Here is a 15,287-nt window from a genome sequence, read left to right as displayed (position 1 = left end):
TGCTTGGAGGGGTTTGTCAAAATTTGGGAGGGTGTTGGAGGGGTATTAGGGGTGTGTGAATAAATCACTGGTTGGATGGCGATATCAGGAATAAATCACATACATGAATGGAGCCTAATAATGTTCGCCCGACAAAATGTTGTACCACAACATCCAAAAAAAAATCAGGTTGCATAAAAGCCTTCATTTGTTACAATGTTTCTTCAGAATGTACGACAAGGGCCATAGGCCCCACCCCCCTACAACCTCCTCTAGTTGACAGCTCCAGCCCCTTATTACTCCCAAACAGACAAGATAAATGATAATTCAATACATTTTTAAATGTGATATTTAGAGGTTCATCAAATGGGCCAGTCCTGCCTGGTGGATTCATTGTCTACTCGCATCTACAGTTCAAAGTAACATTTGTCATCACAGACAAAATTCCTGGACTTTTTTTTGACCTCTGAAATTCCCTGACTTTTCCCGGTTTTCCAGGTCTGTTGCCACCTGTAACAAGAGTTTTATGTGCACATATACAAACACGTTTTATCACAAGGCGCTATTTGGTTAAGACTGTCTCACTCTTCACCTATTTTCTGTTTGCTTCTCCGATTATGTAACGATAACACTAATATTATTAATAACAACAACAACCCGTGGCTCTACAGCCCTGGAAGGGCCTTGATGTATCTCCCGACTGCCAGTCTTCATCCCACAATCCTACCTAGAAGTGTGGAGATCTTCAGCTGATAATAGGGTGACGTGGGGTCAGCACCAGCCATTATAGATTTTCCAGACCGGGTTACACTACTCACTCATATCTCCCCAATTTCCTCACGATGGTGGGTTGCCATCGGCCCTATACACAGTCCAAAAATCCAGGCAGACTCGAACCCATGCTGTCCCGCATGGCCACGAAGGAGGACGTAATGATAACACTATCATCTTATAATCAAGGGACTCTCGGATTCACTTCCCAGTAAAGGTACATTGCCCAGTGGTTCGGAACCCATTTTGAACTGTAGGTCCAGTCTTGATCAGCCTATCTGACTACAAAATGACTACTTTAATGAAACTCAGATATATTTAAAGGATATTACGCAAGTTACAGTCCTCTTCATATTTTTACATCTTTTTTTGTTCATACAGGTAACAAACACACACATAAAAAAGGTCCCAAACACTGCCAGTTGACTATCAAGAGTTACACCTCTGGAATTAATATTTCTTTGAATCAGTACACATAGCCACAACACCATTCACCTAAAAATAATGTAATATGATTGCAAATTTTTCCTAAACACGGCTGTCATTCTATGAATTCTTGCATATTCCAGTTACAATTTGTCACCACAAGTAGTCATCATGAACTTTGCTACTGTTCATACACCATTGTTTCTCTTTCTGTGGAGCAGCATTTCCACTGCATGTATTGATGACTCCGTTTTTGGACTGTGACGAACATTTCATTTGTTGTTATTCTTGTGAGAAAATTAATCACGAAAGTTAACACAATCATACTACGAGAATTAGGTAAAACAAAATAGTAAAGACACAAAAATTACTAAATACAGTGGAACCTCGCCAGGGAACCAAGCTGAAGAAACTTAAAATGCTGGAAAATGTAAAATCGAGGAAAAATCTGTAAGATTTTGCTGTGTATGGGACCATCAAGACTAAATGTATAATGTGGGAAAATGTAAAATTGGGGTTCCACTGTATCTATAAAATATTGAGCATAAATTGCAGATATGCTTCTAATATCTAATTAAATAAATTACACTGCCTACCTTCCAGATATCTGAATGTGCTTTTCTGTTAAGTGGCGATCCATTGTTTCTAGCACAATTGTTAAAGAGTGAGCAATATTTTGGCATGTTTCATAGCGGAAAAGGTGGTACAGATCATTGAGAACTTTCTGTAAAATGTCTGGCCTTTCAATGTATGCTGCAGCCGCTGTCAGTATCTGCGCCTCATTAGCATCACCTGAAACCTGCAAGTAAAAGTAACCTCTAACTTCTGCACCTAACACTAATTCAATGCAACTTATTTTCCAGATTAGTCTTAAGCATAAACCACACAATTTATCAACTAACCTCCATTTTACTGCATAGCACAAAGTAAAATTGTCAAAATATAAATCACTTACCGTAATAATCACACAAATTTAAACTAATGGTGATAAGCAAAGCCCATGTTTTTATGTAGGCCAAACATGAAAAACAAATGCATTAAAATATGTAGAAATATGTAAAATCTATGAAAATATGTTAATATATACCAGTGGCGTGGCGTGACTTTTTCAAAAGTGTTACCGGCTATCATGTACGTCAATTATGCCTGCTAGACGTTATCACCCCCCCCCCCCTCCTCCCGGTGATTTATCCACAAACACTCCTAGAAAGAACTACCACTCACGAGACCAGGAAAATCCAATGAATAGTGGTAGATCCTTGTCAATTCTTCAACTGTCTCTGTTTCTTTGCAATAAGGTGCGCAGGGGAAGATACACACTTTTCTCGGGTCAGTTTGACGTTTGTGTGGTGAGCACTGAGCAGACGACAGACCTCCGCCCTTTGTGGAAGGGAAGCCCAGCTGTACGTACTACTGTTGTTGCCAACTTAGTATTTTGGAGCAAGGTTTGTCCAAATCACGAATCACACCAAGGAACTATATTTTCTTCTATTACCTAACTGGTCTCAGTTGTAGTTCAATCCCCTTCACTTTGCAGTCCACCTCTAGTTGCTTCACAGAAATGGAATTCCTATTTTAGGCAGGATTTAGCTCTTTTCTGCCAATCCGATGTGACAACACTGGCTGATCCGGTAGGTCTGAACGGCAACAGGGTCCCTTAACAGGCATATGAATAACCCATATGAATAGCCCTTTCCCGCTCTTCCCTCGCATTGGCACCCTCTTCTACCTTGTTGCCTCTTCAGGGTAGCGGAACGGCCTCCCTCTTTGCTTCTGTCGGCTGCAGAAAAAATGTCCTAGGCAATATCTACTCAACGGCAACGGTGTTCATTAACATATTTTAAAATGTTGTCATTTTATTGAAACAACTTTTTTATTCTTTACATTTTACTGTTACCTGCGGTAACACCGGCTACATGCATGCCACGCCTCTGATATATATGTTTTTGATCATTTCCTTAATCCTTGTGATATATTGTAGGATCAGGTGGGTTTCTTGGAAATTCTGCCAGAGCCACTATCTTTAACTGCTGAGCATGCAATCACTAGCCTCAAGAATACAAGGGCTGATTTGTGAAATATCACATACAGAGCCTTAATTTTGCAGTAGGATGTTCATTGTTTAAAACTACGTGTAAGAAATGTGACGGTTTTTAGAGAAATATTTTGAATACTTATCCAACAAATATATTTGCATTACTCAATGAAAACTACATAAATGGTGTAAACACTGCTTTTAATGTAAAAATACGTAACATGAAGTTCATGTATATCCTTTCTAACAGCGTAATTTGTCAACATTTGTCATTTTTGGTCGGCTAATATGAAGGAAGAAATACGTATATATTTCATAAAAATCCAGGACCTTGGATCAGATCAATTTTGCAAGATGACCACCATGTAAGGGTGTCAGAAATATACTATCTTTTAAAAGTTTATCCAATTTTAACATGTATATTACCATGTTTCATTGAGTGAATATGCCATTATATGAAGTCAAAATAAATTGCACACCATCTCCAAATGGAAGCATGAACAAAAGAAATGAGTAGAGCAAAAATGTCAAAACAAAAAACAATGAACTACAGTAGGTACAATAAAAAAATGTAATGAGTTAAGTGGCAAAAATACTTATAACAGTTACAGTGCAGGGGGGATACTGAAAGCATTGTCCCCCATTTTAAAACATAGGAGCAACCCCTAACTAGTACCAAGACTCAAGAAACACCCCTTCCCCACACACACAACTTCCACTTCAAGCACTGAACAGTTGTTCAATTTCTACACCATAGAGCAGTTCAACTAAAACAAATCTGGAAAACAATATATTACCACTTTAGCAGGTATATCGTGACGATGGCAAGCACCATGCTGAGTTCCGTATAAACCCAGAAAATCCAAAGGGTTGCGGACTCTAGAAATCAGTCCTGGGATATCAGTCTGTGCTGCTTGAGCCTCATAGCCAGATTTCAATTGGTCATTTGATGCAGGGCCATGTTCTGCTACACCTGAATATATAAACATAGTGTTTGCTCAATTTAACATCTACACTAGTATTACATTACAAGTAAAGTGATGTTACATGTATCTCAAAATAAACATCATGTGGATAGATGTAGAAACTACACCTACAATGAAAATTTATTCAAACAACCAAGTAGCCACAATTTTTAAAAAACTTTATTCAAATATTACTGTACTGGATACTTTAAAGTTTAAAGTCTCTTTACGTTACAATTTCACAGCAAAAAAAAAAAAAAAATGGTTCTCCTAGCTGCCACAAGCACAATGGGAAATGTCAATTCTCACTTTAAAAAGCACTAAAGTTTTGTGATCAAGTAATATTTAGATAAGGCATAACTTACACCACATGCCACCATTTCACTAAATGTCTGAAGTCCAGTTTAGGAACATACTTACTTTTTTAGTTACTAAAGCTTTCATCACATCAACTGCATTCTTCATGAGTTGAGAGAAGAACAGTCCAAGTTCTATTCTATATTTTCCAACATTATTTAGAAATATTTGTAGAACAATATCATAGAAAATACTAATTCTATCCATACAAAAATACAAGTTAGTTAGTTTTCAAGTTTTGCTTGTTGAAATAATCTAAACAACATCTTAATCCAATCACAAATATTAGCAAATTGTTTGCTTTAATCCACTTTTTGCTCAGTAAGGCTAATCAAGACTAGAACTAGTGCTTGAAGTGCCTAATGCGCCTCTTCCAAGGGGCTCATTAATTGCAAGGCAAAAGCAATAACCACTACACAAAAATAAAAATATAAGCATACATATTTTGGGTGAAAACAACTTATGTGAGGAGAAAAATATTTCCCTTTGAAGCTTGAATATTGCATGTTTCACTATTTTTACACCAGCATTCCATGTGAAGAAAACAAACACACACTCACTCACTTGCCAATGAATAAGACGGTGAAGAGAAAATATAAACTCACCTGTCCCTGCCAAATTTGTGCCAGAAATGTCTAAGGATACTAAGTGAGGCAGGCTCTCAACTATTGTGGACAGAACCTGGTTTTCATTTCTGAAAGTTCCATGCTTCTCATTCGACTGTGACAAGTCTAAGTGCCTGAAAGCAAAAGACTTGTAAGTTGTTCAGTATGTGTAAGTATTGCATTACAACTACATCATAGTTTTGATTTAAAATATCGATAGGTTCATACATGAGATAATGATGATAAACTCTGTCAGTAATTTCATTAAGGAATCCCCTTTTGCAAAATACTAGTGGCATTTCATTAATTTAAATTATGTATTTTGCAAGATATCCAGAGTCCAGAAAAGTATTGAATGGTATCATGGGCATTAGCAGCGGAGGATACTTGGTCCGTTGACCCCCCCCCCCCCCCTCATTTCAAGTTACGGTAAAAGTTCGGTATATCGGACACACATTAAAATCGGATATTTTGTGTTTCGCATGGTTCGTACTTACCAATTGTGTATTGCGGAACATAGTTCAAGGTGCCATTATGCTTTTTACACGAAAACCAAGACAATTTTTCATACAGAGTGATTTTTTTGATTCCTTTCTTCGCTTCCGTAACACACATTATGGCGGGCACATTTTGACTCAGGTTGTGGGTATGCAGTGTTTCCAACCTTCTTGGAAAGCTTGCAGAAACTCATTTCCGTAAGTAGTTTTTTGTGTAAAAATGAAGAAATGTGTCTCCGATATAACGAACTTTTACCCAAGTTACAAAAAAGCAGAACACTTGTCATGTTTAGTTTTAAACAAAAATAAAATTTAGTTGGTTAATATTCTAACAGAATAACCAGAGTAAAAACTACATTAGATCAAAAAAATGTTGGATAAAATACAGGAATCAGATTATGTCTTCATATGCTACTGTTTAATTCAAAGAAGAAATAGCTTCACAGTATTCAAAATTCCAAAAATTAGTTTTGTGGGGGGGCGATTTTCTAGCTGACCCAAGCGATATTCTAAATAGATGGAAGAACTACTTTAATGACCTTTTAAATGTCCATGTAGGAGATAAATCAGAAGTGAATGAAGTACACACAGCAGAACCTTTAGTTCCAGAACCTAACTTGACTGAAGTTAAAGATGCTATTAAAAGGTTAAAGAATAACAAAGCACCTGGCATTGATTTAATACCAGCTGAGTTAATTAAATATGGTGGAAATTCGTTAATATGTCAAATTCATAAATTAATTTGTTTAATATGGAATAAAGAAGAAATCCCTCAACAGTGGAAAGAATCCATAATTGTTCCTGTGTTTAAAAAAGGTGATAAAATGAACTGCAATAATTACCGTGGAATTTCTCTACTCTCAACAACATATAAAATATTATCTAACATTCTTTTAACAAGACTAACCCCATATGCTAATGAAATTATAGGTGATTATCAATGTGGATTTAAACGCAACAGATCAACTACAGATCAAATTTTTCACATCAGACAGACACTTGAAAAAAAGTGGGAATATAATCAAAATGTCCATCAGCTATTCATTGATTTCAAAAAAGCATATGATTCGGTCAAAAGAGATAAATTATATAATATATTAGTAGAGTTTGGAATACCTAAGAAGCTTGTTAGTATGATAAAAATATGCACCAGTGAAACAAAAAGTAAAATTCGTGTGGGTATTAATATGTCTGACAAATTTACAATTCATGATGGGTTAAAACAGGGAGATGCATTATCTCCATTGCTCTTTAATTTTGCCTTAGAATATGCTGTTAGGAAGGTAAACGAAACTAGAGAAGGACTAAAATTAAATGGTATGACTCAGTTGTTAGCATATGCAGATGATGTAGACTTACTGGGGGATGATGTGAATACAATTAAGAATAATGCTAAAATATTTTTCAAAACTGCTAAAGAGATAGGTTTGGAAGTTAACAAAGAGAAAACTAAATATATGCTTACAGGCTGAAACCAAGTGTTAGGTAATAATCAAAATCTAATTATTGATAACAACTCGTTTGAACCAGTTTCCAAATTCAAATACTTAGGACATGGCCGTATTTAGAGGGGGGGTTTCTAGGGTTCAAACCCCCCCCCCCCCCCCCGAAACTTCTGACATGTTGGATTAATGGAAGTTCAGATACCAAAATCTGTAACAAATTTTCAATTTTTTTCGCAGCATCACAAAAATACATGGAGACAATGTTGAAACGATCGAGCTAGAATTTTCATACATTTGGAATTCTGAAACTTGAGTGAAACAGGATTTATTCTCAGAATCGCAGCCCACCCGCGACCCCTCCATTATCACTTCTGTTGTCATCTTTCCAGTGTTGCTCCTGCGTCACAAGGATAATAGACTGAAGATTCCCTTATGATTGTCCCAAAATTCCCTTTCCAGCTTTTAAATTCCCTGTCCGATAAAGTCGAAAATCCCCCTTGATAGGAGTTCAAACCTAGTACCTCCAGTTTCGTAGCGCATTACGTTCGCGATTGAGGTTACAATCCATGCACCAGGCTAAGTTTTTAAAAATAATAACTGGTTCCACACTTTTCAAAATTCCAAAAATTTAATTTTAAAGTCAAACAACAAAAGCTTTATGACTAAAATTTCCATCTAACTTTTAAAGCTTTTCTCTTGAAGGTATCTAAAGTTTAATGGCGAAGTTTAATAATTGTGCATTTCAGTACACACTGTATGAAATGTAAAGAAAATAATAATAATAAACTTGTGCTGGATATTCACTCATCTGCTGGATTGAGTAAGCCCCCTCAAGGATATAACAATAATATAATAATAATTATTATTAGTATTATTATTATGGAATACAATTGTTTTATTATTATGAAATTTTAATTATTATTGTACAATTATTGTTATTATTTCTATTATTCAAATTTCTGGCGACGCCCATGGGGAAAATTATGAATGAACCCCCCCGAAATTTTTTCCTGCCTACGGCCATGACTTAGGAGTAATATTAACAAATGAAAATTATATTAAAGAGGAAATAAAAAGTAGGCTTAATTCAGGAAATGCATGTTACTTCTCTCTTCATAAACTTTTGTCTTCTCGTTTAATATCTAAGAAACTAAAAGTTAAAATATACAAAACCATAATTTTGCCTGTAGTATTATATGGGTGTGAAACTTGGTCCCTTACATTGAAAGAGGAACATAAATTGAGAGTATTTGAAAATAGGATCCTTAGGAAAATATTTGGACCTAAAAGGGATGAGGAGACAGGTGAGTGGAGAAGGTTACATAATTTAGAACTACATAATTTGTATTCATGTCCAGATATTATTAGAATAATTAAATCAAGAAGACTTAGGTGGGCAGGCCATGTGGCACGAATGGGAGGAAAGAGGAGTTTACAGGATTCTTGTTGGGAAACCTGATGGTAAGAGACCTGTAGGAAGGCCAAGACGAAGATGGAGGGACAACGTTGAGATGGACCTAAGGGAAATCGGTAGGGATGGAAAAGAGTATATAGATCTTGCTCAAGATAGGGACAGATGGAAGGCCTGTGTTGCTGCAGCCATGAACCTTCGGGTTTAAGAAGGCTAGAGAGTTAGTTAGTTAGTTTTGTGGGTAAGGTCCCACAACATAAAGTTTGAAAAACTAAATATGCTGACCAAGGCAGTAATTTATTTTATTAAAAACATAAACTAAACGTAACGTTTTAGGTGAAAGTAAAGTTGGCAAGTGAAAGTCACCTGCTAGAAAGTTCCAAACAACTTTCTAAATAGTCTGGAGGGAGTAATGTTTGTGTATATCTAATGCCCTGTTTTTGTATCTTGTTACTTTTGTACTTGATACAGAGTCTGAAGAAGACCTTGCTAGAAGGTTGAAACGTTACGTTTAGTTTATGTTTTTAATAAAATAAATTACTGCCTTGGTCAGCATATTTAGTTTTTTATTATCATGGAAACAAGGCTTAATGGTGTTATAACATAAAGTTTGCCTAAATTTTCCCCCTAACCTTTGTGTGTAAAACTTAGTAACAAAATAGAATAACTATGCCTTTCAGTACACTAACTGTTTGAAATGTAAAAAATAAGAAAAAAAAAACAGTTGTTCTAGATATCCCCATATCTGTTGGGTTGATTGATTAAGTTAGTATATAAGAAAATGTAGATACTTAATGGTCCTTACGATAGTGAGTATTGATTTTAACGAAAACTACGTTTCAGAATTCCACTGATCCCTTCATCAGGTTACCAAACTAGGCCAGTGTAACTACACCTTAGCCGCGTCAGATAAGACAAGGTCTCGGGAATGTATGGTGAGGTTGGGTTGAAAGGAACAAAAAGGAACATTTGATCATCTGACCCTACGTACGTAAAACTGCCATGTTCCCAAAACCACGTTCGTAAGTACCATTATATACCATTGTATACTATCTTAATCAACGTGAGTAAGTCACACGAGCACTAAATAGGAATGAAAGGTTGATTGATTGAAGTAAGTTGGATACTTCAGCTTCAAACCCTTCAATGATTGATTTGCTTTATTCTACTTCACTTTTTGTGCCACTTTTGGCTAATTTGCAAAGATGGGGATGAGTGATGATATGATGAAATTGATGAATGGACACTCACAAACATCCATGCCCTGGTCTGGATTTGAACCCGGGACCTGTGGCATCGTAGCACGATGTGCTAACCATTCCGCCACGAACCCTTCAATGAATATGGGATAATATACCTTCATCTAAAATACTTTCTTATGAGTTAAAAAAGGGGTGTAAAAAAACCCTTGAGAAGGTTGTAAAAGGACCTTTTCCCCGAGAATATAATGACAGGGTTGCTAAGATTCTTTGATTATGAAATTCCCTTACATTTCCAGGTTTTCCAGTCCAAAAATGACATTTTCCCAGACATATTTATCATGATGGTTTTTGCTTTGAACCTTGTGTTTTTCAATTAAAAATATAATCTGTTAATTATTATGAATATTCACTTTCACAATTTTTTTTAGCAAATTTCATTCTACAAACACACAAGAATGTGAAAACTCAAAGAGTAAAATGTAATATTACAATTTGCATCAAATGTATTGTGTGCTACAATCACGTGCATCTAGCCTTCAGGCTAAGGTAACAGGGGTACATTATTTCACCATAACAGATCTCCACAATATAAAAACAACAGAAAAGTTCATAAACCATACACAATATTTCATTTTCTAGCAGATTTATAGTGTTGTAGAAAATGCTGCTTTATTGCTTACATTTATAAGTACACAGCATCTGGAGAAATTTTTATTACATATAGGAAAAGCTAACAAGACTAAGAGCTATAAAATAATAGAGGACAACCTCATTTTCACCAACCTTCAATAATTATGATCATACTGTCAATGCACTTTAGCTATCAATCAGATATCTGGACTGCAAGTTTTACTTTGATATTCTTTCTAATATCTAGTATTATAAAAGTGAAAATTTATTACAAAAATTCCAAGGAACCATAATTTTGCACAAGACTGAGAATCACAAGAATGAATGAATCTTTTTTGGGAGTGGAATCACAAGAACCGAATCCAGAAGTGGAAGTGAACTGCTTGTTCATTTTGCAAATTCTTGTGTCTGAGAAAAAGAAAGCTCTCTTTCCACTTCACTTCTTTTCTCTTTCTGCTATTAAAATATTCAAATAGATGGGGTCATGGCTAGAGTCTAGTTTACGTTCTTCTTGCCTTTTGGTGGTAACCGATTGGAGTTTACAACACTGCAAAAAAATACCTTCGGATTCTTTTGCGGACCATTTAGTGGAGTTTCAATGGAAAAGGAGTGCGGGTTTGGCAAAGAAGAACAGGTTCCAAAAACTTCTAGATAGTGTAAAATACGTTTATCACCAGTGATAATTCAGTGCATTGTTCAAAAACATGCTAGCAGACAGCCAGCGCTCCGGCATCTCTTAGGGTAAGTAAATTTTTCTTTTTACACTTTCTGTTCACGATAGCCCCACTAACCATTCATGGGAACGAGGTATGCCTACAAGGATAGGTTAGATTCCATTAGCACTCATTTCACCTAAATATGTGCTTCATCATCGAAAAATGTCCTCAGTACGTTCAATCACGCATATCCGGACAACATAGGTTTTTCTCGATTTTCTCCTCCAGGAAATTTTTCCTCGCCTTGGGATTTACTTTGTTGAATTCCTTATACAATAACCTTTCCAACAATACATGACACGTATTCCTTAGGAAAAGGACGTAAACTAGACTCTTACCGGGGTCATGAACACGCTCACTGCCTAGTCATCTGAAATGACACGATCCAATAAAGTTGCAAGAAAAATGAGTGATCAAGCAGAATGAGGGAGGATATTTACGGAAGGAGCAGTCTGATTAAATAGCACCTGAACATTTTTTAAAATGCATATTTGGGCTAAAAGAAATAGCTTTTTCCTTTCTGGGGTATGATCAACCTGTAGTTGTCACTACCCGGCCTGTATTTCCATGTAGCCAAAACATGTACAAAAAAACATCACAATGTGTAATATATAAGCAGAGGTAGAAAATTACAGGGTACCCAGTTGCCATGGCACCTAAATTTCCAAATTCAGCTCTATTCTTTTTTTTTAATATACTGAGTTTGATTATGGAAATTTCCATTATGTTCCTTTTTAAAAATAAGGAGTGCAGTATGTATTTTCTAACGTGTGTGTGTTTTCATCAAATCAATCATAAACATCCCATTATACACTTTTGAACTGTTACTAGCTGAATTTTAAAATTTGCAGCAAAAAGCCAAACACAATAAAACACTGTGTGTTGCTGAAATTAAAATTTTGATGGCCAAAGACTAAATTGTAGATGCCAAGTCTCAAATCTATCATGTTAGTGCAAATAATGGGCCCCTATCATCAAGCTGAATTTTTATCATGTGGAAATCTCCCCACAGGTGTTTGCCGAAAGTGGCAACCTAATAGGATAGTACTAATATCAAAGGCTGCAACAAGGGGAAAACTTTTCCACAAGAAATAAATGGAATGGTGTGTGTAGATAAGTTATGGGTCATTCCATACCAAATTATTCAATGGTGGTTGCATAACCATTTTAGAAAAAATATCATTTTTAGTACATAATTTGTACATGTTTCTATATATCACAATCGATGTTAAAAAAATGGTAAAAGTTCAGTATATCGGAGACACATTTCTTCATTTTTACACAAGAAACTACTTACGGAAATGAGTTTATCTAAGGTTTATAACGTTCGTCAATGTATTTTCTTTCATCGTGGAATCTATTTGACCGGGAAATTATGTATTTTGTAACAGAAATATCTCACCGACGCACAATTGCCATTGCTTTCCTACGTGAACTGGAAGCACCATACATTTGATGATGTAACCCCCTCTCAGTGTTTCCAACCCATTTCTTTTTAACTATGCTTGACTAACCGAACCAAACCTAACCTAACCTTATCGGAAATGGTTTGTGGGGCTATCTGTCAGCTACCCATGCATAATGTAAAATTTTCACATGTGACGAGCACGATAGTAGGTATTTTTCAGTGAAGAAGGTAGGAAACACTGCATACCCACAACCTGAGTCAAAATGTGCCCGCCATAACATGTGTTATGGAAGCGAAGAAAGGAATAAAAAAAATCACTCTGTATGTGAAAAATTGTTTTTGTTTTCATGTAAAAACCATAATGGCACCTTGAACTATGTTCTGCAATACACAATTGGTAAGTATGAACCATGCGAAACACAAAAATATCCGATTTAAATGTGTCTCCGATATACCGAACTTTTACCAAAAAAATTACTGTCATTGGTTCTCCCAGGGCAGCCACTTTTCCAACATAGCACGTTGCTTCCCCCCATGTAGCAGTTTACAGAAAACTTAATCTCTCAAAAACCATTAGAGCTAGAGAGCTGAAACAAAATTAATTTTGTATCTAATGTAGTATATTTTCTATGATATTCAAGTATGCTTTCTCAAAACTGACTCCTAAGTATGAAAGTTATGGTGGAAATTTTGGTAACAATAGTTGAAAAATTGGATTTTTAAGCCAGATTTTCTTAGTCTGTTCTTCAGTATAAGGGTTAAATTTTTTTATGTGTAGACTTACGTAAAGGGTGTCTGCAAATGAAATATCAGTGCCTAGAAATGCACCCCCTCCTTTTCCGTATCAGTTCAATAATGGCTGTTTATGGAATTTTGAAAGTTTTCGGGGTTAAATATTTCAGATGGGTCCTCGTGAAAAAATCTGAAATTTGGTATGAAGAACCTAACTCTCAACTTTTAGATTCAACTCATTTGGTCAATATGAGATAGCGTATATGACCTAATTTGTTATGTTGTGGAGTAAGATAAAGCTACATGCATACTTAAAATAATGAAGCCTTTTCTTTCTTAAAGTTGGGTTAAAGAAGCCTCAGAAAATATAGTAACATAGGATTTTAATACTTGACTTAACAGAAAATGAAATTACAACGTACAACAATTGAAGATCTGCAAAATCTCATTGCAAAGGGTTTTACTTTCTGAAAAACAACTAACAAAATAAAATTCATTTGCACTCCTTGTGTGATGCGAATAGTTTTGCGAGCAAGTGCACTTTTCTATTTTTTCTACAATCAGCCTTCCCAGCTTTGAACAGGAGATACACTGAAAACAGAACAGACTTCATCCATTTCCTTTGATGTTTCTTCGGTTGGCACAAAGACATCCATCCTGGGATTTATGTGAGCCACTTTCTCTGTAGGTTCCACACTGTGGCCGTGCAGTATAAGCCGTCATGATTTGGGCTCCGGCTACTGGACGTGCACAGGTTTGACTTTCTGGGGGAAGCGTAACAACTTTTCTCTTGAGATTTCAGCCTGTGTATGGGACGGGAGGCCACTCATCATCGTGAGGAAATTGGGGAGCTACAAATGAGTAGCGTAACCCAGTCATGGAAACTTACAAGTACGACTGGGGGTTCGTCGCGCCGACCACACATTACCCCATAACTGGTTCGATGATCTCCCACCATGGGGAGTGAGTGAGTATGACCAGGTCGGAATGAGGACTCAATGGACTGTTGCAACATGGGTAAAAGTAACTTTTCCTATAGATGAAAGTTTTACAATAATATGTTGGGCATATTGATTTACACGACACTTTTTTGGACTTGCCATTTGCAGCTGATTGATTAATTTGTTTTTTTACTTTGTCTTTTGTGCTACTTTTTGGCCAAATTGTGAATATGGGGATGAGTGATGATGTGATGAAATCAAGGGCTCTACAAGACCCGGAAGAAACCTGTCTGCAAGGAGACACGAATATAATAATATGCAACATGCACGTCAAGCAAGCCCAGGTGTTCGACATTGCTCAAGCGAGCTTCCCTCCACAGCTGTGCACAGGCATCAATGCCTGCAAGGTCTTTCTCTTTACTCAGGTTCTAAGAAGTCACGTGAGACTCGATGTAGTTCCTAGTCAGATGCGAGCACTGTCAGTGTTGCCAACGGACATTATATTTCACTACGCATGGAAATATTTGAATTTCTGCTAGTAGCAGGTGCCTTGAGATTGTATAACCATTGGCAAAGCAAGGGGTGGGCGTAGTGGGCAACCACACTGGGATTTGCGTTCTATGAGGTTGATACGAAAAACGTAATAAACAGAAGTGAGAAAAATAGAAAAGGCTAATTTTTGTGAGCAAAAATATTAAAATATTTTGTTTTTTATCTGGCTTTATTCTAGTTTAACATTAAAGTTTGAATGGATACGTCAAATCATAGGCATAACATAGAGGTGGGCAGGAGCCCGAAGCCTAAGGGGCCCCAAAAAAGTCAAAATTATTATCTCATTTTTCATGTGAAACAACAACGAAAATTGCTTGGAAATTTTTATCCATTTATTCTTTTCTTGAATAGAAAGTGCTTTGTCTTGGCTTTTCTTCTGTCTCATGACCTTCCATAGCCTACCCGATTTTAATGTTTTAACAATAAAACACCTCAAACTGCCAAGGAGCAAGGTGTGGGGCATTTAAATGCTTCCGTTGTTACCAACTGAAGAAGGGCATGGATAATATTAACAGTTCTTCCTTCCTTCCTACAAATTCAGATGCAGTGATTTCCCTCTGTAATAGGTATGAAGATGATTTATCTTCCGAATTTCCTGATCAAGTTCTATGTTTA

General features: G+C 36.3%; 1 protein-coding gene across 1 annotated transcript in view; it reads right to left on the bottom strand.

The window, feature by feature from the left end:
* The window catches only part of LOC145998861 (protein zer-1 homolog), a 68,643-nt gene that overhangs the window by 42,083 nt on the left and 11,273 nt on the right, over positions 1–15,287 (bottom strand). The window contains exons 3-5 of the mRNA XM_083135540.1: positions 5,139–5,272; positions 4,009–4,184; positions 1,773–1,975 (exon numbers count right to left, since the gene is read on the bottom strand). Of these exons, the coding sequence (XP_082991666.1) occupies positions 1,773–1,975; positions 4,009–4,184; positions 5,139–5,272 (513 nt within the window). The remainder of the gene's footprint in view (positions 1–1,772; positions 1,976–4,008; positions 4,185–5,138; positions 5,273–15,287) is intronic.

This window comes from Lepisma saccharinum, chromosome 14, assembly GCF_977018435.1.
Source record: "Lepisma saccharinum chromosome 14, izLepSacc3.1, whole genome shotgun sequence".
Classification (NCBI taxonomy): Eukaryota; Metazoa; Arthropoda; class Insecta; order Zygentoma; family Lepismatidae; genus Lepisma; species Lepisma saccharinum.
The sequence above is the reverse complement of the archived record's forward strand: the minus strand, read 5'-3'. Positions and strand labels throughout refer to the sequence as shown.